The sequence below is a fragment of the Pimephales promelas genome, chromosome 21 (genome assembly GCF_988280905.1).
Source record: "Pimephales promelas chromosome 21, fPimPro1.hap1.1, whole genome shotgun sequence".
Taxonomy (NCBI): domain Eukaryota; kingdom Metazoa; phylum Chordata; class Actinopteri; order Cypriniformes; family Leuciscidae; genus Pimephales; species Pimephales promelas.
Genome location: NC_142789.1, coordinates 24301903 through 24323244, shown reverse-complemented (window position 1 = coordinate 24323244; position 21342 = coordinate 24301903). Strand labels below are relative to the sequence as shown.

At 39.1% G+C, this 21342-nt stretch overlaps 1 protein-coding gene across 2 annotated transcripts in view; it reads left to right on the top strand.

The window, feature by feature from the left end:
• Positions 1–1096: 1096 nt before the first annotated feature.
• Positions 1097–21342, top strand: part of pcdh17 (protocadherin 17) — a 71744-nt gene continuing 51498 nt past the window's right edge. For both annotated transcript variants that reach the window (XM_039673885.2, XM_039673884.2), the window contains exons 1-2: positions 1097–1649; positions 2411–5207. In XM_039673885.2, the coding sequence (XP_039529819.2) occupies positions 2727–5207 (2481 nt within the window). In that variant the 5' untranslated portion in view covers positions 1097–1649; positions 2411–2726. The remainder of the gene's footprint in view (positions 1650–2410; positions 5208–21342) is intronic.

The following is a 21342-nucleotide window of genomic DNA, read 5'->3' as shown; positions in this document are numbered from 1 at the left end:
AACATTACATATACAATACGTATGCTAAGTACAGTACATTTATACACAAACACAATGCACTTAATGTGCCATCATGAACTTCACATAGTGGAAAGCGAGGGAAACTCTAGTTGAAGGTTCAGAGATGTCCACTAGAGGGCCCAATGAGCTGATGGAAGAATCTTGTGTTTTTCTGTCCCCTTCTCATCCTTCAGCAGCTTGGCACAACTCATAAAGCATTTATATTGCGTCTTAAAGCTCGATTTTGTGTTCCTGAGTGTTGACTAGTCTGAAAACCTTTTCTTTTTTTTGTAGTAGTAGTAGCAGTACCTCTCATACCATATTTTTTGTCCTATCTAATAGTTACATTAAGATTTACTTCAGCTAATGGACAACTCGTATAGTGACTTCAGAACTCCTGAATTTTTTGTCAGTTCTAAAAAAATACCCTCTACTGTTGTTTTTATTTCCTTCTTTAGAGCCACCACAATTCTGAGAAAAAAAAGGGAAACAAGTCAGACATGCAACTTAGTTAGTTAAGTACTTAACCGAGTTAGTTCTAGAAATCTCAGTGAATAAGACCAAACTATGATGTTGTATAGCCTACAGGCAAATGCAGAAAAGTTTCTGCTTGGTCATTCAACTTTTTTTTTTTTTTGAACATTTTTAAGTAGCCTGCGACCTCAACTCCAAACCAGAAATGTGTTTATTTTACTTATATTATACTGGATATCATTCAGTACTGTTATGAAAAAATATTAAAAAAGCCTATTGTTAGTATTAATAACGGTCGCTATCGTTCTAGTCAAACACAAAAACCACCCCATGCTGTGGGTGGGAAACAGACTGGCCAATTTGTGAATATATTCTGCCATGAGTGTCGCACAGTTTCTTTAACGTAACATTTTCCAACCCCGCTTGAGCTCTCAAAGTACAAGAGTCTTTTATAAACTCCCGTTTGCGCTCAGAATCGCATCCACAGCGCTCACATAAAGGACCTCTTCGAAAGCCCCGCCTATAATTTGAATTCCGAGAATCTGATTGGCTGCGTTACCTCCTCCTCCTTCATCCATTGGTTGGCGGCGGATCAGTAACAATGTTTAATGCACTATGAGACAGAGTGAGACAGTCAGAGAGAGAGAAAGAGAGAGAGAGCGAGGAACGCACAGAGGAGGCTGAAGGGACACCGGCACGCCACAGTGCATTTATTCCCGTACCGTTATTGACAGCTGGTTTTCAGTGACAGTCGGATTGAACTGAACACTTTCGGTTGATTTCTACATTTAAACTTTGGACTCTCTTGTGTTTCCTCTTTTCGGTTATTTTCTACTGGGGACTGGACGGATAGCCTCCCGAGGGGCCAGGACGCATTTATCACGGGGATGTCTCACCCCGCATCATTGCAGTATAAAAGGCTGTTCGGGCTGGTGATATCAACGGTTGTGGATGTACATTTTACGCCTGGGACAAGATATCTGTCCTGAAGCGTCCACGAGCGCAGGAGAGTCACTGCATCCTAATCAGCCTCATTGACATTACAAGCGCACTTTTGGGGACCACTTTATTTTTCCATACAGTCCAGTTGGAGTTGTTTCCACTCATCGGAAAATTGCATTAAGGATAACTCGTCTTTGGTGATGGTTGTGCTTAGACTGGATAGCAGGTTACAGGTAAGTCTGTGTGATGTTTCTCATCGTCATTCTGTTTCAAAGTGTCATCCTGGAAAGAAAAAGAAAAGAAAAGATGAGACGACATCATGTCATATATTCTCCCTGAGCTACTGGATGCGCACAGTGTTAGTACGGATGCAACAGCTTATACTCGTATTTATTAAATAAGCGCAGTATAAATAACCATCTAGGATTGTGTTTCATTTGCTCTGCTTTATGCGACTATGTACGAATTGTATTTAACAGCAGGATTATGCCGGTTAAGAGGCTTATTTCAACGCATTTGCATTCAAGGGATTGCCTTAAAGACAGCAAGGTAGGCTATAGATATGGCATCAGTTAAGCAGCTGTTTCAGGACGCAGGGACACTGAAAGAGATTTGTCCGTTTTTATTTGCTCACCACCTTTATTCATAATTGCGCGTTTCATGCGCGTAACGCTCTTCGTGCCACATGGCGCATCCTCGACGCATTGCTTAGCCTACATGTTGAGAGCAGAATAACATAAACATCCACCTGTGTTTAGTGGTAAAGCGCTCGACGCATCTCAAGGTTAGATTGACATGCCATCCACGTCGTTCACCAGGGAATGAGGAATTACGCATTAGAATTACGCGGTCACAGTACAGAGAGGGAAAAGCGCATATCTTGAGACACGAGGTGTTTAAATCATCATGTCAGTATTTACATGTTACCTGTAACATTACATGCAATAATCTGAAATAGAAATGTTTTTTTTTTCTTTTCTTTTTTTCATTACAGGCGAAGAGGCTGGGAAAGGCTATTTCTTTGTGGAAACTGGATTGTGATTATGCCTCCAATGCGCCTGGGCGTTCAGCAGAATATAAATTAGCTGTACAGCCTCACCGTTTGTTGTAAAAACTCAGGATAAAGGGAGCTCTGCTAAGAAAGGAGCATTCAAAGGAAAAGCCCACATAATGACTTTAAACATTTTTTATCATGAATCAGCTGCATGTGTGCTCAGTAATTGAAAGAATAAATTGTGATATTTCTGGGAAGATCAACAGGTCGGAGGCGTAAAACGCATCACAAACCCAAGGCACTCTCACTGAAAGGGATGCATCTTTCTGTTTTCCTTTTCCTACTTTTATGGGCGCAAGCCCTGACGTTGAAAAACTTGAACTACTCAATACCCGAGGAGAAAATTCAGGGCGTCATTGGAAACATTGCCAAGGATGCGGAGCTGGAACTGGGAGAGCAGGGGAAAAAATCCAACTTCAGGGTGTTGGAGAACTCCGCCCCACACCTCATTGATGTGGATCCCGAAAGTGGGCTCTTATACACTAAACAGCGGATCGACAGGGAATCACTGTGCAGACAAAACTCCAAGTGCCAGCTCTCCATGGAAGTGTTTGCCAATGACAAGGAGATCTGCATGATCAAAGTTGAGATACAGGACATAAATGACAATGCACCAATTTTTCCTTCTGATCAGATCGATATTGACATATCTGAGAACGCAGCCCCAGGCACACGTTTCCCCTTGGCTGCTGCCTACGACGCTGACACGAGGGAGAATGGCCTGAAAACATATCAGATCACGCGGGATGATTACAGTATATTCTCTTTGGATGTCAAATCCAGAGGGGACGGAACTAAATTCCCCGAATTAGTCGTTCAGAGGTCCTTAGATCGAGAGGAACGTAGCCATCACACTTTGATTATAACTGCCACAGATGGAGGGGAATATCCCAAATCAGGCACAATGCAAATCAATGTTAAAGTCACTGATTCCAATGACAACAGCCCTGTGTTTGATCAGCCCTCGTATGTAGTAGAGATCCCTGAGAATGCGCCCCTGGGCACAGTATTGATAGATTTAAATGCTACCGATACCGATGAAGGCATCAATGGCCAGGTCACTTATTCTTTTAGCTGTTACGTCCCGGACAGGATCAAAGAGTTGTTCTCAATAGACCCCCGAACGGGTGTCATAAAGATCCAGGGTAAAATCGACTTTGAGGAGAACCCAATTATAGAGATTGATGTTCAGGCAAAGGATCAAGGCCCCAACCCAATTCCTGGCCACTGTAAAGTCACTGTTAAAGTGCTTGACAGGAATGACAACTGGCCGTCAATAGGTTTCGTAGCGGTGCGTCAGGGGGCGGTTAGTGAAGCGGCAACTCCGGGGACAGTTATTGCGCTCGTCAGAGTCACAGACAAAGACTCGGGCCGCAACGGGCAGCTCCAGTGTAGGATTTTGGGAAACGTTCCCTTCAAGCTGGAGGAGAACTATGATAACTTCTACACAGTAGTGACTGACAGACCTCTGGACAGGGAGGTAAAAGATGAGTATAACATTTCCATTGTGGCCAAAGACAATGGCAACCCTCCCCTGAACTCAACAAAGTCTTTCACTGTTAAGATTTTAGATGAAAATGACAATGCGCCCCGCTTCACAAAAATGGTCTACCTTCTCCAGGTGCCTGAAAACAACATCCCAGGGGAATACCTGGGTTCTGTTCTGGCACACGACCCAGATTTAGGCCAAAACGGTACTGTGTCCTATTCCCTCCTTCCCTCTAATGTAAGCGAGGAGTCTATCACCACATATGTTAACATCAAACCGACTGATGGTGCAATTTATGCCCTGAGGAGTTTTAACTATGAACAAACCAAGTATTTCGACTTTAAAGTCCAGGCGAAGGATTCTGGAAACCCTCACCTGGAAAGCAACACCACTGTCCGTGTGAGCGTGCTGGATGTTAACGATAACATTCCTGTCATTGTCCTCCCATTACTTCAGAACGACACCGCTGAGATCCATGTACCTCGGAATGTGGGAGTCGGGCACATCATCACCACCGTGAGAGCGGTGGACAACGACTTTGGTGAGAGCGGTCGGCTCACCTACGAGATCTCGGATGGCAACGAGGAACACCTGTTCGAGATCGACTCGGTAACAGGCGAGGTACGGACAGCCCAGCCACTGTGGGAGGAGGTGGCACCTGTTGTGGAGCTCATCATTAAGGTCACTGACCATGGCAAGCCGTCACTTTCCGCCATGGCCAAACTCATCGTCAAAGCCTACTCGGGGCCTTTACCAGAGGGTGAACCGCGCATCAACGCGGAACATCACAACTGGGACATGTCGCTCCCGCTCATAGTAACCCTGAGTATCATCTCGATCATGCTCCTTGCAGCTATGATCACCATCGCAGTCAAGTGCAAACGGGAGAACAAGGAGATCCGCACATACAACTGTCGCATCGCCGAGTACACTCACCCGCAACTCGGCAAAGGCAAGAAGAAGAAGCTTAACAAGAACGACATCATGCTGGTGCAGAGCGAAGTGGAGGAACGGGACACCATGAACGTGATGAACGTTGTCAGCAGTCCCTCTCTGGCCACCTCGCCCATGTACTTTGACTACCAAACGCGTCTGCCCCTCAGCTCTCCGAGATCAGAGGTCATGTACCTCAAACCCACTGCCAACAACCTCAGCGTTCCTCAAGGACACGTTGGCTGTCACACCAGCTTCACCGGACCTGTTACGAACACCACCGAGACGCCAGTGAACAGGATGTCAATAATACAGGTAGGAAGGACAACTTATATTCTTCTTCCTTATTACCTTCCACCCCCTCTCGTCCTGCTCTGTCTCACTAGGTCAATACATGAATGGATGAGTAGATGTGTGTGCATACAAAGCAGCCAGGGAAGCATAAAGTGAGGTGGGGGGGGGGAATCACAACCAGTGGTAATATGAAACACGAGTCGCTCTCCACTCCTCGGCAGACGCCGAAGAGCACCTCGCTATCGTTTTTTGAAATCTAGCTTTGCTCATATTGTTACAGGTAATGCGTTAAGAGGAAATTGAGTATGGAACATAACTCTGTTCTGGAGATATTGTTTTGATGTGACCACTGCTGTGTAGAGATTTGATGCGCTGACAGGTTCAGCCCTGAAGGTTTGTTATTTCATAACGGCCATACTGTGATGATTTGCTGCTCTTGCCTAGAAAATCTTCCCAGCTACTATATTGCAAATGAATAGAGCTTCAATCAATATGTAGTTTCCTGTGGCGCTTTGAATGTAAGGTTCCTACACTTTGCCTCTTACAACGAAAGTAATTAATTAATGTTTTCGTTTTTTTTTTCTCTTCCATTTCTGCTGTTGCTTACAGGCTAGGTCAAATAAATACATGAAAATGTGTTTTCATACAATGTAATGTATTTTTTTCTTGACTTCTACTATTTCAATTTTCAGCCTTGACATTGTAACACTCTTAACGTTTTACTCAAAGTTATTCAGCAGGTTTGTCACCTTCAAGAAGGTTGTGACAATCCTCTCTCTATTAAAGATGTTCAGACCACAAGAAAGAAAGAGCTTCCCCAGATTTTCCTCGTTCCTTGCTAATGCGTCTTTGTGTGGAGCGATTTGGTTAAGCCAGTGACAACTTATGTGTGTCTGTGCTGCTAAGCCAGTTTAAAGTCATTTGAAATCTGTTGTGTCAGATGAGGCTAAAGTCACCTCTTTAAACTCTGTACATCAGGTGTGTGTGCCCAGAAAAAAAATAGCTCTCTCTTGCTTTATTTTATTTATGTATTTCTTTGTAGTATCTCTGCTTAGGAGCATCTTTTGTTGTTTACTTTCTGCTGAATGTGTATATTATCACATGTTGCTTTTGCTCATATTTAGGGTTAGCGATTTGAACAAACCTCCAACATTACGTTTTTAACTTTGGCGCAAAACTAGTCCCACAGTGTTGCTATAGAAATTAAGTAAACAACCACCCAGAGCACATTAGCATTGTGGCTAATTGAAGCTCTGTGTCTATGATTTCAGGAATTTGAAGCGTGTTTTTGTGGATAAGCATGAATTTGTGAGAGCAAGTATTGATAGTAAAGAGCATGTTAATCGCAACTTGAATTATATTATGCATGTTTTGAATGGATATCTTGTGTTATTAACGTTCTCTAGATCTGTGCTTCTGCATGTATCAGTTCATGATTGTGTGAGTGAGTGTGTTGCTATTCATTGCGTCCCAGCTGCAGGTCAGAGGTTAGTGAGGCCCATTATTCTGGGCCCTTTATTAATAAGCAGAATAACTGCAGAGGCTTCATCAAATCACAGACTCAGGCACTAGCATAGATACATGCTCCTCTCCCTCACTACCTTCACTTTGGCACTGAAAACAAACAAGTCCCGAAACACATACATAAAGTCCATGCTGTGTTTACACAGATCCATATAGTACAGGATATACTCTCCATTATTTACAGCAGAAGTGTGGCGGGAGGCAGATCTGCTATCCTATTACTGAACCCGTAAAACAATCTGGCTCTCCTCTCCTCTGGTCTGGAACAGAGAGAGGGATTAAAAGAGAGCCATAGAAATGTGAATCCCAGTTGAAAGGTTATAAAAAATGTTTGAAATCTCTCCCTTTTCCAGTCCCTGTCGATCGGCGTGTCCGGGGGCTGTCATCTGCATCTGTCACCGGAGCTAGAGAAAGCCTGTATGGTGAAAATAAATGGAATATAATATATAAATATAAAAACTCACAAAAAAGTCCCCGCTGCTTGCCACACAGCTGCACAAGGGAATTTTAAATGCTTTCCATCAGGCCCGGACAACAAGAGGGTAAGACCCCGGGGCTCCTTAATGGTGTTTTATAGTAACTGATCCAGAGGTTGCGAACAGCTGGCTAATACGTCTGAAATGAAAAGAGGTTTAGGGTCAATTACAGCACCAGGACTGTCTGCGATCAGAGAGCACAACAGAATGAGGACTATAATTCGATTGGCCGAGAAAAGTTTCCTGGATAAATGGATGTAATAACGTTTAATTGCACCACAGGCATCCAAATCTATTACTTAATGGCGAAGAGAGGTTTAAGAAAATCTTCAGTGGTCGAAATCCGGGGATTTTCCTCTTTTTTTTTTTTTCAGCTAGAGAGCATTTAATATTTGTCCTCATGTTTTAAAGATTTTTTTTTTTTGTTAAATCTTTTGGAAAATCAATTCCCTTGCTTTATTTGGGCTTAATTTGCTGTTAATGGAAAGATAATGTTTTTACTGTTACTTACCTTAGTTTGAGAGAGTTGAAATGTGTGTGAGGCTCCTGTGAGCATCAGCGTTGGTGATCCAGGCTATAAAAGTGTCCCCTAGGTGGCGACAGTCTGCCTTCAGTTCAGAGTATACTGTGAGCACATAGCAAAGTGAATGAGGCTTGATTTGAATGCACATGTGTTTGCTTTCAAATGCATGTGTTTTTTTTCTCTATGCGTTTCAATGTAATGATTGCATGCAATTTAAAATCCTTTTATGCTTTGTATTTTTTTCTCTCTGTTTATCCTAAATAGAGAGGTCAAATGAGCCACTTAAGGTCAAACCGGTAAGGCAAGAGTAGCAATTCATGTAGCGCTGGGGGAGGGCGCACACTCCGGTTGTAAAGGTCAGCAGTTGGAGGGAGTTTGCCGATGGACAATTGTGATGCCTCTCCAGGAGTCGTTTCTTTCCATTAAATGCACCTAAGGCAGAAAGAGAGGAGTGGAAAATAGATGACAACAGATCACGCTGTTGAGTAACTGCCTTGATATGAGGGCTGTAGTTGTGCTTGTGGCATAATGTTGTTGAGTCGTGCAGCGAAGTCGCAGTGTTTCATGGAGATTGGGTTTCTGTCAACTTGTTTTTGCAAAATTGTGCGATAAAAGCGGCTGTCAGGTAATCAGATTGCTGCACGAGCTCTAAATGTATTGCTTTGGGAACTGAAGCGAAATACTGTCAAATGGCAAGGCATGAGACTGAGAGAGTCAATGTCTGACAATCTGTTTAGTGCCCTCTCTCACTCTCTCTCTCTCTCTCTCTCTCTCTCTCTCTCTCTCTCTCTCTCTCTTTGTGTTTTGCAGCGGGACAGCAGGAGTGTGAGCACAGTCATGCATGCTAATGGTTCTGTCCTTGCATGCTGCATTATATGGTACATTGTGTGTGTGCAGTGTGGGAGGGGGTATTAGTGTGTGTGTGTGTGTATGTGTGCTGGCAAATTGAGTCATAACAATTCCCCTTGATGAGTAAGTGTAGCAGCCCATTGTTTGTCTTTCAATTTGTCTTCTCTTCTCTTCTCTTCTCTTCTCTTCTCTTCTCTTCTCTTCTCTTCTCTTCTCTTCTCTTCTCTTCTCTCCTCTCCTCTCCTCTCCTCTTCATACTTGTAGTTTGGACTGAGGCTTAGGCCTTTTCAAATTTCAAATAAGGTTAGTCCAAAATAAAAGTTATAATATATGTGGGTGCACTCTGTATAATTATATATATATATATATATATATATATTATATATATATATATATATATATATATATATATGAAGAGTTCAGATGCAAAAGCCTCTAAATGCCATTTGAAATTTTCTTCTTTAATGATGATTTTTATCAAACTTGTATATTTAAGTTCAGTAATTTCACTTAAATAACAATTAATAGGTAATTATCATTGCCATTTAAGTGAAATCACTGAACTTAAATATACAAGCTTGATAAAAATCATCATTAAAGAAGAAAATTTCAAATGGCATTTAGAGGCTTTTGCATCTGAACTCTTCATATATACACACATGCTTGTATATATTTAAGAAATATTTTATATAGTATTATATCCTGTGTATATATATATATATATATATATATATATATATATATATATATGTATATAATATTATATAATATATAACATTTTATATATAAATTATTTTTTTCTTAAATATACATGCATGTGTATATATATATATATATATATATATATATATATATATATATATATATATATACAAAATAATTATACACAGTGCACCCACATATATTATGCAAACACAAACTTTTATTTTGGATGCGATTAATCGCGATTAATCATTTGACAGCCCTAATAAAAAGTAATTTTACAGATGTATTTTCTCCTCTTTAAGCCTGAGAAGCATTTGGTTATAGTTCAGAGATAAAGACAAAAGAGAGAGAGAGAGGAAAGATAATCATGACAGTTTTAAGAGGTGTTTTTCTCCTTTTTCTGCCCCAGCTTGTCCTTCTTTAGCTCTTTAGCGTATTAAATTTGTTCTTTCTTTCTGGCCTTGGTGTCTTGTTCATATTTTCAGATGGCGTGTTTGCGCTGAATTATTGATAGCCGGTTTTGATATACGTACGTGATCGATGTGTTCTGCAGTATATGAGGGAAATCCAAACAGCACTTGTCTGCTAGGCTTAAACGGTGCACATGAGACCCTATACGGTAAATCCTGCCTTTGTTTGTTTGATTTCTCCAGCTTTAGTCCTTCTAGAGTTGCATGGGTTTTATTTCTTTACCTCGTGATTTGTGTGGCTGTTTATTGCACGCGTGTGTATTCCGCACTTATCCGATCCTCTGTTATATTTACCAGCTCATTAATAAATCATCAGATTTAACAGAACAAGACAAGACCAGAATGGCACGATAAACGTCTGAAATTTCTCTTCATGTTTACAGCGAAAAGTGTCGCCGCAAAAGCTCACTTTTTAAAATCGCGTTTCAGAGAATGTGTTCATATTTCGGATAAATGTTGTTCATAAGAATGCCTTCTTCTGAAATAGATTGATGCTCAACCATCTATGTTGCTCAAGTAGACACTTTTTTATTATCTGTGAAGAAGCCTTGGGTTTCAAGTGGTTTAGATACAGATTAGAATAAGGATTGAGATTAGCCCAGTTTTCGGGAGATGAAAATCAATCCTGCAAAGCCAGAAACAACAAAAAAATCCATCCGTCTGTCCTCCCCTCCCTTCCTCCTTCACTTGGTCGCTGAGTTTCTTTGGGTGCGCTGGAGTGTGTCAAAACCTCGGCATGAAAAATGTAGCAGAGAGGGTGAAAAGATCTCTGTAGTTTTTTTTTGGCACGCATTTATGTGATTAATTACTGCAAAGCTGAAGTGTATAGATATGTGTATAATAGCAGAGACATTTGTTGAACTGCATATATAATGTATGGCGATTTTGGAAATCCAAGTAACGCCATTGAATTATTTATTGAGTTGTATAGCTTTATAACCCTGCTCTGTCCACCCTGCGTGGGTTTGGAATCCCAGACCCGTTTGGTAACCAGCGGGCCGAGGCCATTAATAACTCATAAACGCATTCGTAATTTCACCCCGCCCTTGTACAGTTCCGCTTGAACGATGGAATTAATCACGAGAAAGTCATTGTGCCGGAGTCGTTGGGCTAGATTGACGACGTGGCTTCAAATGCACAGACGAATGAATGAACGGATGAATGACTGATACATATGGTTTTGAGAAATGAACGGATATGAGAGGCTGTCGGATTTCTTCCTATTCTTTTTCGTGACCGCATACATCTTATCTGAGTGAATTTGGAGCCAGAGACACTGCTATAGTTTACAGTGTGCTGATATTTCATCTTTTTGTCAAACTGTAGGCCCTGTGAATATTCAGAAAAGAAAATCTTAAATATAATTCAAATAAATCTTTAAACATTTTATTTTTAGAATATTTAAAAGCTAGAATTGTATATATCCTACCTAATTTGAATAAATAAATAAATGACTTTTTTTTTGTCACTTTTTGTCTCCTAAACAAGGATATTTTCTTTTGAGAACATTTTTTTCAGGATTTATTTGTGTTTATTTAAGTGTGGGACAGATTTTGATACATTTATAAATAATTTTCTCAGAAATAGTGAAGTGGTTTATGATTATTTCAGATTTTGTTTGGATAATTTTAAGCTTTTAATAATTAATTTTCATATATTAATTTTTGCTGATAATTTACTCACCCCCATGTCATCCAAGATGTCCATGTCTTTCTTTCTTCAGTCGAAAAGAAATTAAGGTTTTTGATGAAAACATTCCAGGATTTTCTCCATATAATGGACTTCATTGGGAACCAAAAGGTTCAAGGTCCAAATGAGAGTTTAACTGCAGCTTCAAACGCTTTAAACGACACCAGACGATGAATAAGGGTCTTATCTAGCGAAACGATCGGTCATTTAAAAAGTAAACAAAAAAGTTTAAGTTTTATAAGCTCAAATTCTCGCCTTGCTCTGTTCCGTGATGAGCGTTCGTTCGTGACTCTCCTGTTCAAACTCGTTCATCAAAATGAACAAATCTTTTTTCGAGTCATGACACAAAGGTTCCTAGATAAGACCCTTATTCATCGTCTGGTGTCGTTTAAAGCGTTTGAATCTGCACTAAAACTCTCATTTGGACCTTGAACCGTTTGGTTCCCAATGAAGTCCATTAAATGGAGAAAATCCTGGAATGTTTTCATCAAAAACCTTAATTTCTTTTCAACTGAAGAAAGAAAGACACGGACATCTTGGATGACATGGGGGTGAGTAAATTATCAGCAAAAGTGAACTACTCCTTATAGATTGAAAGTCTGAGTCTGGGTTGATCTAGGAGAGTATTTAGTTTGAGGTGTTAGTTTTGTCATTTTTGCGAAGGGTTGCTCCCATAGTGCAGAGGTTATTTCATTACTTAAGCAAGCACCAAAACCTAAAGTGTTTAATGTGGAAAAAAAAGCAAGGCAAGAGTTATAAGACCACAAGATTTGACCCCTGAGGCAGAAAACATAGAGGCACTTAAACTAATTTGCTTGGTCAATGGTAAGAAACTCATAGAAGTACATAGTGTACTGGTGTGGTACATCCACAATTGTTTTATGTTTAGAGTTTTTAATCATTTATTGAGCATTATGTAGTCAGGAGTTTGTTTGAGTTATACCTGCATTAAATTTCTCTCTATTGATTTCACAGTAAACGCCATGTTCCTCTTCCTTGCCCACTATGATGTTGTACGATGGGGTGTTTGTGAAACAAGTCCCAGTTACTCACTGTCAATATTTGTAGCTGTGATGGCTAAAGCTAGCTTTGCTAACGCTTCAGGCCGTTGGAGTTGCTTAAGGTTTGGTTGCATTTGTGCTTGTTTGTTTTGGATGGTGGGATAATCTAACCCTGTTGTACATGGTTTAGACTGTTTAGTGATGTCGTACAGAGTGACGCCCACATTTCAGATGGCTTACACTCTCTCTCTTTCTCTCTTTTTTTTCTGGCAACTTTTCCCTGCTAGCCTTTTTAGCCATGTGGCGCTTAGATTTTGAGATGAGACACTCAATCAGGCAAGTGCTCTTTAATTAGAAACGAAAACATCATCTGCATGTTTAAATTATGGGGATGCTAAGCTAGCAGTCTGCTAGGTTACATGTGTCAAATGGCTGACCTTTTGTCATTGTTCCTTCACTCTGAATGCTGGAGCAACTTGTAAATAGTTGATGCTAGCCTTGTGAACAATGTGGCGGCTAAACACAAAGTCAAATCAAATTACAAGTCCTGAATAAAGGAATCCAACACTGACAGGGGACCAAATAATTGAACACAAGGGCTAGGTTTGTGCTGGATGTAATGAATTAAATGAAATCCTACACATGAGTGGAAAGTGAAAGACTACATTCAAATTGTAACACTTTAGAGTGCTTTTGCTTTGAGTTGTGCTCTTTTTATTTTTCTACTTAAACATGCAGATGCTTTGCCGGCATCAATTTAAAGTAAGTTTTAACTTGTTGTTTTTGGGGTTAATTGTGAAAAGACATTCAGGTGTTAAAAGTTGCAATATTTGATATTTACTTCAGTTTTTAGTGGTTGCAGGTGTTGTTCTAAGACAAAAAAAAAAAGGGTTTCATTCACTAATACTTGAGTGGATTTTTCGTATCTATATGCACACAGCAATTTGAGAAAAAAATCGAGTTACTCTTTATTTTACAGTGTTTAGTTTACTTACAGTGTACTTACCCAAAAAAGTACTGGTAGTGGTAATATAAGGTAAAAACATGGGTTAAGTTTAGGGGTAGGTTCAGGGTTAGTATAGGCGAACTATAATCCATATATTCTAATTGCTACAATACATAAATGGTATGTACATGTGGAACAGGACTGTAAAATAAAGTGCTACCAAATTTCCTCCTAATTCACAACACATGCACACACACATGATTTTTTTTTTTTTTTTCAAAAAATTTGTTCTGGTGTTAATGAATGTACACTCTAAACAGTGCTGGGTTGTTTGAACCCAAATTTGGGTCAAATATGGAAAAAACCCAAATGTTGGGTTAAAAATTTAATTTAGAATTTTAACCCATCTTCAACTTTCACTTTCAACTGTACATTTTTTTAAATTAAATTTTCAACCCAACATTTGGGTTTGTCCATATTTGACCCAAATTTGGGTTGAAACAACTCAGCATTTTTTAGAGTGTAGAGTATTCTAAAGGAGCAATGTAAGTAAGGTTAGTAATTTGCATAAATCACACTTCTTTCTGCACAACGTTTCCTTGACAGAGTTTCTTCACTCTCAGCAAACATATGACACTCTCCAAAAAGACGGCCATGTCGTTTCAGTTCAGTTGTTCCTACATATTAAAAGAAATGTAATCATGAAAGTGATTGAGACCCAGTACTCGAACCACTACTGTAAAATATTGAAGGAACAGGCAAACTGCAAGTTAGTAAATGTGGTGGCAAATCCAGACTTTGTAGCCAATAAAACCAGCAGCAACCTGTTTCTAAATTTTACTCTCAATCAATGCAAACAGATCGTTTTCTGTTCGTCTTCACGGCAAAAACACACACAGCTGTCTGCTGAAGCGAGCTTGGCCACAGGGAAGCGAGTCCTCACAGCTCTCTGCTGCGTCCTTTCTCTGTGTGTCAGAAATCATGGAGCATTGTTCAATCACAAGCTGTGCTTTCAAGCACCATCTCTCCTTTTATTATGTGCAGATTGTGTCAGTTCCCCTGCAGGGCCACTCTAGACCCCGAAGGGTTCTTGGGATACTTCCCATGGGGCTACTTCTGCTAAACTGTTTAAATGGCAGTATCCACTTAAGGATGTTTGTTTGCTTCTCTTTTATTTACTTCTTTCATTCCCCTGGTTTATTTATCAAAAGACAAAGTTCCTACATTAGCATTATGTTTCACAGAGCACACGTCTGGGAATTTACATGTAGATGTTGTAGAAGGTAACGATAAAAACGGCATCCTGTTTCAAAGTCAAACGATGGGGAACATGTTTTATTAAGTGTTGGCAGTTTTCCAATCAACAGATCTTTTTTTTTTCTTCTTCTTCTTCTTCTTTCAACAGATGTTTTCTCAGGTACATTATCACAGTGAAAGTTCTGGCCTTTTTTTCTGGGAAATAAAGAGAGATCCATTTTCCACCTCCTATCCTTTTTCTCACAGTTTGAGGAACTCTTTGCAAATTTCCAACGGACATGTTGCCAACACACTTGTCCTGATGTTCGAAATGTTGTCAGAAAAAATAGGCAATTAAAGAATTCCCGGTAGCATAAACAATAATTTTGCGCAGCCCGCCTCAGGGTGATGTTAGAACAAGTTCTTCGTACTCCTCTCGTCTCTTATTCCTCATGCTAACCACTAGCTTTGGAGAAATACCTAAAGATAGCTCCTGGCTCTTGGCCTGTCTTTCCAGTGAGGTGTTGGGCACAGAGAGATGGCTCTCTTTCGAGATATCGTATTGCCATGTGACAGGACCGGCTGGTAACATAAACCCTGCATCTGTGGCCTGGTCAAGTTTAATGAGTGAGCTTGTCAGCACTCATGTTTTGTACACAGTCTTATCTGTCTACAGTTACATCTTTTCACCTGCAGCTCAGCATTGATGGGCTGAGGGCTGTCAGCATCTAAAGAAAATGGCTGGCGGTTTATATGGGGCTCTTATTTCTGTTTGTTTTTCTTAATTCTATAGTAAATACCATGTGAAAATGCTTGACTGACAAAAACCTTCTGTTTATGGTCTGTTTTTTTTGTCTCTATTTCTGTCTGTGTTCGGGTGGATGTCCTTACCTGTATTCTTGGGTTCAATAATGCAGCCTTCAAGCTGAGACATATTTATAAGGGGACAGGTGACAGGATTCTGGGAACATGAATGGGAGAAATGGCAACGCTCATTATGGAGGCTGCAGGAATGGAATGGTTCTGCTTTTTCAATGTTTTATTTTATTTGCTGTAGAATACCAGTTTACTTTAGCCAGAGTGTGATTTGTCAGATTTGATTTGCTAATTCGAAATATGTTATTGAAAATATTAAAGTAAAAAACAGTTTTGGAGATTCTAGTCTTTCCTAATTTAAGTGCACTCTAGATTTTTTTTTTACAAAAGCTGTGGGATAGTAGGAAATGGTTTCAATGTACGATTTAGGTACTAATATGTACATTTATGGTAGTAATATGCACTATTTGGGTACACTGTGAAAAAATATTGATGGTTTAACTTAAAAACATAAGTAACCTGGTTGCCTTAAAATTTTAAGTTCATTGAACTGGAAAAAGTGAGTTAATACAATGAAGGAGATTAATTTAATCATCAGAAACTCAAAATAATAAGTTATCTCAACTAAATAAATTACTATAAAGTTGATTTGACAAAAGAAAATATGAACAAATCTTGAAAATATTTTTTACAGTGTATAAATGCCCCAGCATTGTTTATACCTTTTTTTCTGAGAGTTTAGAAAGCTTAAACTTAAATTTTAGTTTATTATTATTTTTAATTTTTGCACTGCTTATACAGCAAATAATCTTGCCAAAAAGTTTTATTAATTAATGATTTATGGTTTAGTTTATGATAGCTATATCTGTTTTGAAGTGACAGGCTTATGTGACAGCCACATTTCTCATAATTTTCAATGGCAGCACAGAAACTTTCAAATAATATGAAAAAGTAGTTCTCTCATGCATTTAGTTTGCTTCATTTTGTTTACTTGCTTTAAAATATAAATACGCCCAACTGTATTAATACCAAAATCATTTTAACAGTTGATTCTTGCATTCGTCGTTTAATATTATCAGTGTACAAGATATGAAACATTTACTTTTACATAGAACTCAGGCAGATATTGTTGAACTTTTAATGACTGTTCATTAGTTTAGTTTAGTAGACAAATGCAAAGTTTCTGAAAGTTAATTGTAAATAAATGCCGCACTCAAGTATCTGTATTGTATCACAGCACTTAAACACAAAGATTACCTTAAAGCCATCCACCAAAACAGTATATCAAAACATTCTCAAGTTACAAGCAAATATCAAAATGAATGTCTTGCAGGACGCCCCATCTTCCATCTTTAAGAGAGTCATTATTGGCGCCCTTTTAAAGTTAGATCAATCCACAGTCTCTGCACGATTGATTGATCCAAAGAGTGAGAGGTTCATAAAGGGCCGATCCAGTCGGAGAGTTGTTTTCTAAGAGACCACTAACACACTCAGAGCTGATAATTACAGCTTCGCTTTCTCTTACATGCTCTCTCTATGCTCTTGTCATTTCAAATCAGAAGTGTAATGGCTCATGTCACTGACGACTAAATCCAAATTTCTGACAATTAGATTCTCCATTGCAAACTTCACACCTTTCCATCAATTGATTTTGTTAATAAACGAAGTGGTGCTCTCTAAAATCTGTTGCCTCCCTTCTGAGCCGGATCTAAGGTCAGTGAATATTCAGGGCTTAGAGCTGGTTGTATTTTTAAAGGGATAGCTCACCCAAAAATGAAAATTTGGTCATTTGCTCAATGACCTTCCAAACCTGTATATGCATTACTTTCTTCTATTGAACACAAATGAAGATTTTTTTTTTTAAGTCAATCCCTTTTACTTTCATTGCATGGGTACACACTGTTGATACATTCATTAAAATGTCTTTTTTTGGAACAACACGAGGGCGAGTATGAAAATGGGATAAAAGTAAAGTTGGAAGGGATGGATATGAAGATTGTAAAGCTCATTAATAAAAGAGGTCTGCAAGTACTGCAAATGTACTGGCTTGTCTTCCTCAAGCATCTATATATTTTTATGTCTGGATAGAAAATTAGACCGTAAAATAATGGACAGGTTTAATATCTCTGGTGTTGTCTGTAGAACATAACGCTAAATGATCATTTTTACAAGCTTCAATAATGATATTGTAATTTATGCCGGTAGTCAAAAGGTCTATTTTGTCCTATAATCATAGAATATAATTACAGCCCTAGATGGCTGTGACAAAAATGATCAGACATGAATACCAGTAAAGACAAGTTAACATTCGTTCAGGCTGAGTCCAACAAAGTCAGTGTTTTCACCACAAACAAAAGGTATAGCAAAGCCAAAGTGGAGGTCACATTCAAAAAAACTAAAACAAGAAACCCATATGGAATTTTATTTAGAACTGTTGGGAAGGCGAGTGGAGCAGTCAATCATTCCTCTTTATAGGAAGAAAAGATTGGAGGGCAGAAAGGAGAGAGAAATCTATTGACTCAGTTCCTTTAGCTCTCTCAATCTCCCGTTTGAAGGTGGAAATTTAAGCGCGTTTGAAGGCAAGGTCGGCCGAGTTTATAGCTTTAGATTATACAATTGTTTCTTCAGGGGTTTGCTGATTAATTCCATACTCTGGCTGACAGGTTCTTAATGCACAGAGCAGACAGGGCTGCAGCGGGACGTTCTGACAGCATTGCATTAAGCAAACCATGCTTTTCTCAATTTATACACACACATAAAGAGAGATGCACGTAGCTGACCCTGAGAGAAATGGAAATGGAATGGGAGAGAGTCACCTTGGAGTGAAAGACAATTGTTCTGAGCGCTGCCACAACAGTAATGCGTGCAGGCTTTTATGCGCGTTTTTGTGTGAGGCATCTCTTTCTGGAGTTGTGTGGAGAGCCTAACAATGCTTTCTTTCATTACTATATTGAATCATATTATATATTTAATTTTCTTCTTTGCTTATGAATTGTTTTTCATCTCCCCATGACCTAAATTTTAGGCTCTGTTGCTCTGTTGAGTCATTTGGCAACATTTTAATCTTTATCAAAGCATGTTGCATTGCTGCTGCACTAATGAATGGAGTCTAATGGAGTCTGGTCCCACAGTTTCTGTATTCTATGCCTGGCTCATGGGAACCACTTTATGTGGTCTGCTATAGATTATATCATGTTTTTAAAAAAAAAATGTGTTGAAGTGGTATGCTGTAAATGAATTTGGGAAGAGATCTGAAACGCATTTGCTCAGCTCGTTTTCCAGAAAGCTCCGGGAGTGGAGATGTTTAACCACCCTCCTTTCATTATGCATCAAAAAAAGCTGGAGCTAGTTTGGCGTTTTGTAATTAGTGGTTCTTGCTCTAAGGTTCATGTTTTTGGATGTGAACAGACCATGAGAACTGCATCTCGGCATAGACATGACCCCCTAAAACAGCTTAGTAGCCATCTAGAATACCCTCAAATTCCCATACCAACTAACTAGAACACATTATCAACTAGAGAAAACACCTACACGTTCTCATTCCTAAATGACTGGAACATAATTGGCTCATTGAAAAAACTTTCCTGTGGCAATATTTTTGCAAAACACAAAGTATGTACACTCTAAAAAATGCTGGGTTGTTTTAACCCAAATTTGGGTCAAATATGGACAAACCCAAATGTTGGGTTAAAATTTTAATTTAAACATTTAATCCAATGGCTGAGTTTGTCCATATTTGACCCAAAGATGGGTTAAAACAACCCAGCATTTTTTAGAGTGTACCAATATTTACAATAAAACGTTGCCATATTCGCGTTCAACTGTTGTGGACAAAAAGTCGACTCTTTTAGCGGCACTCACTGGACATTTCAATTTGAAAATGGCGCGAAGCTCACTTTTTTTGCGCTTTGCGAAAATGCTGCCATAGGTATTTTTAACAAATAAGCCTGGGCTGATTAAACCTTTGACAAAATCACACCGGAATATTCGAATCCGCGTTTGCGCTGCCGTTAACCAAGAGAAAGCAGTAGGTCTTGTCAACCACACAGAATTGCTATTTCTGTGTTACAAATATTCACAGAAGTAAAAGTTTATAGTTCGGATATAGACACTATGGATGCGATCAAAATAGAGGAATTCCTTTTTAAAGGAACGTGGCACTATAATATCGATTACATTGTTACGCTACAAGGTGGCGACGAGTGACTTAAAACATTTATTTGTAATTTAATCATTCATTCAAGAGATTTGTTTGAAAACACTGATTCATCCAGTAATTTAAAATAACAAGTATTTTTTCTTAATAGTGAGTCATTGAATCATCCATTCAAATTCAAATTCAGATTAATTAAACATTTTAAATAGACTGCAGCATTTAACATTTTGTCATAACATCTAGTAAATGATGTTATTTTGTTTAGTTGTCTTTTGAGAATCACAATCTCTATTTGAACCTAATAAAATACGATTCTCAATTTATCCAGAATCGTGCAGCTCTACTATCAACCGACCCCCCAAAACACAATAGCAACCAACTAGAACACCTTAGCAGCCAACGAAAACACTCAACCGTATCAATCTCCAAAAAGCACACAAGCAACCAATTTGAAACATGACAGTAGCTTTTGCACAAGTAAGCAACACTAGAGTTCACAATAGTAAAAATCTGGTTCTATATAGTCTTTGTGGCAGAGCGTAAGCGTATCACAAAACGTAATTAAAAAAAAAAAAGTGGGAATGTTTTTGAGGTCAACAGCTACACATAGTCTCTCTTTCTTATCTCCTAAACTGCTACTAATTAATCTTTTGCTGTTACTTGGATTACACGGTAGAGGTCTGGAGCCTTTAAGAGCCAATCAGAGATTAATTGTGTTGTGTCTCCTCCATTACTTTGCTTTCAAGCCACCTAGTTATTTAATACATTTTTTGAACTGATGGTTCTGTGGAGATTGTTCCTTGCGTGACGGTGGGAAGCTGTTTGGCGTGAAACAGCCTCTATTTTGAGAGAGTGTGTGAACTGCTGTGTTAGGAATTTCAGGGAGAAGAGGAGGAGAAAAGCGATATTTCATTCCCCGAGGCTGAACATGTCACAGATACGGTTTGGTGATACCAACACAAACGGTCCAGTGACATAGCCAGCATCCCATTTTATACTTCACCTCATCTTTGAAGAAAAAAAGCTTCCATTAACAATAGCTGTGCTCATAAAAGCATGATCATATGAGAGATGAGAGGCCAGCTCATATACTCATCACTGCACGTTGATGCATTAGTATTTTCAGCATTCGGACCTCTGAGAGGGTTGCACATAAATAATCCATCATTTCTCCTGCAGAGATCAGGTTCGTTCATTCATTCACATAAGACTTCCCGATAAGTGCGTAAGGTTTCTTAATACACACAACACTTTCAGGGTCAGTGGTTCTTAACAGGTCCTTCACATTCTGATGTATATTCAGATAATCATGTATATTTACTTGGAGAAATAATAAAGACACTGAATGGTTGAAAAGCCGGTATGTAACGCTGTTTCAAACCTATGCATGCCAAAGGCTCTCTCTGGCTCAGTGGCAGCGCCAACGCAGATCTAAATGTTCCGGTGGGATTTTGTCAAAGGATTAATAGACACAGGCGAATCGTTGTTTTTCAGAATTAAAATCGCATGTGTGATGAAAATTTAGCTAGTTTCTTCCATACGCACACACCCCCCCCACGTTGCAAAGGCCAAACCCAGCATGACTTGCATAACACCAGGGGGTGGCTTAGGTAAAGCTGATGATAACCTCAGCTCCCAAATCACTAACAGGTGGTCAAAGACTAGGCTGTGCTCACCGTCTGCATGGGGTGTTTTTCAGTGGATGTCTTTTCTAAGGAAAGATTAATAGGTCTTTGACCTAGTGCACACTAGTTTAACACCTTCT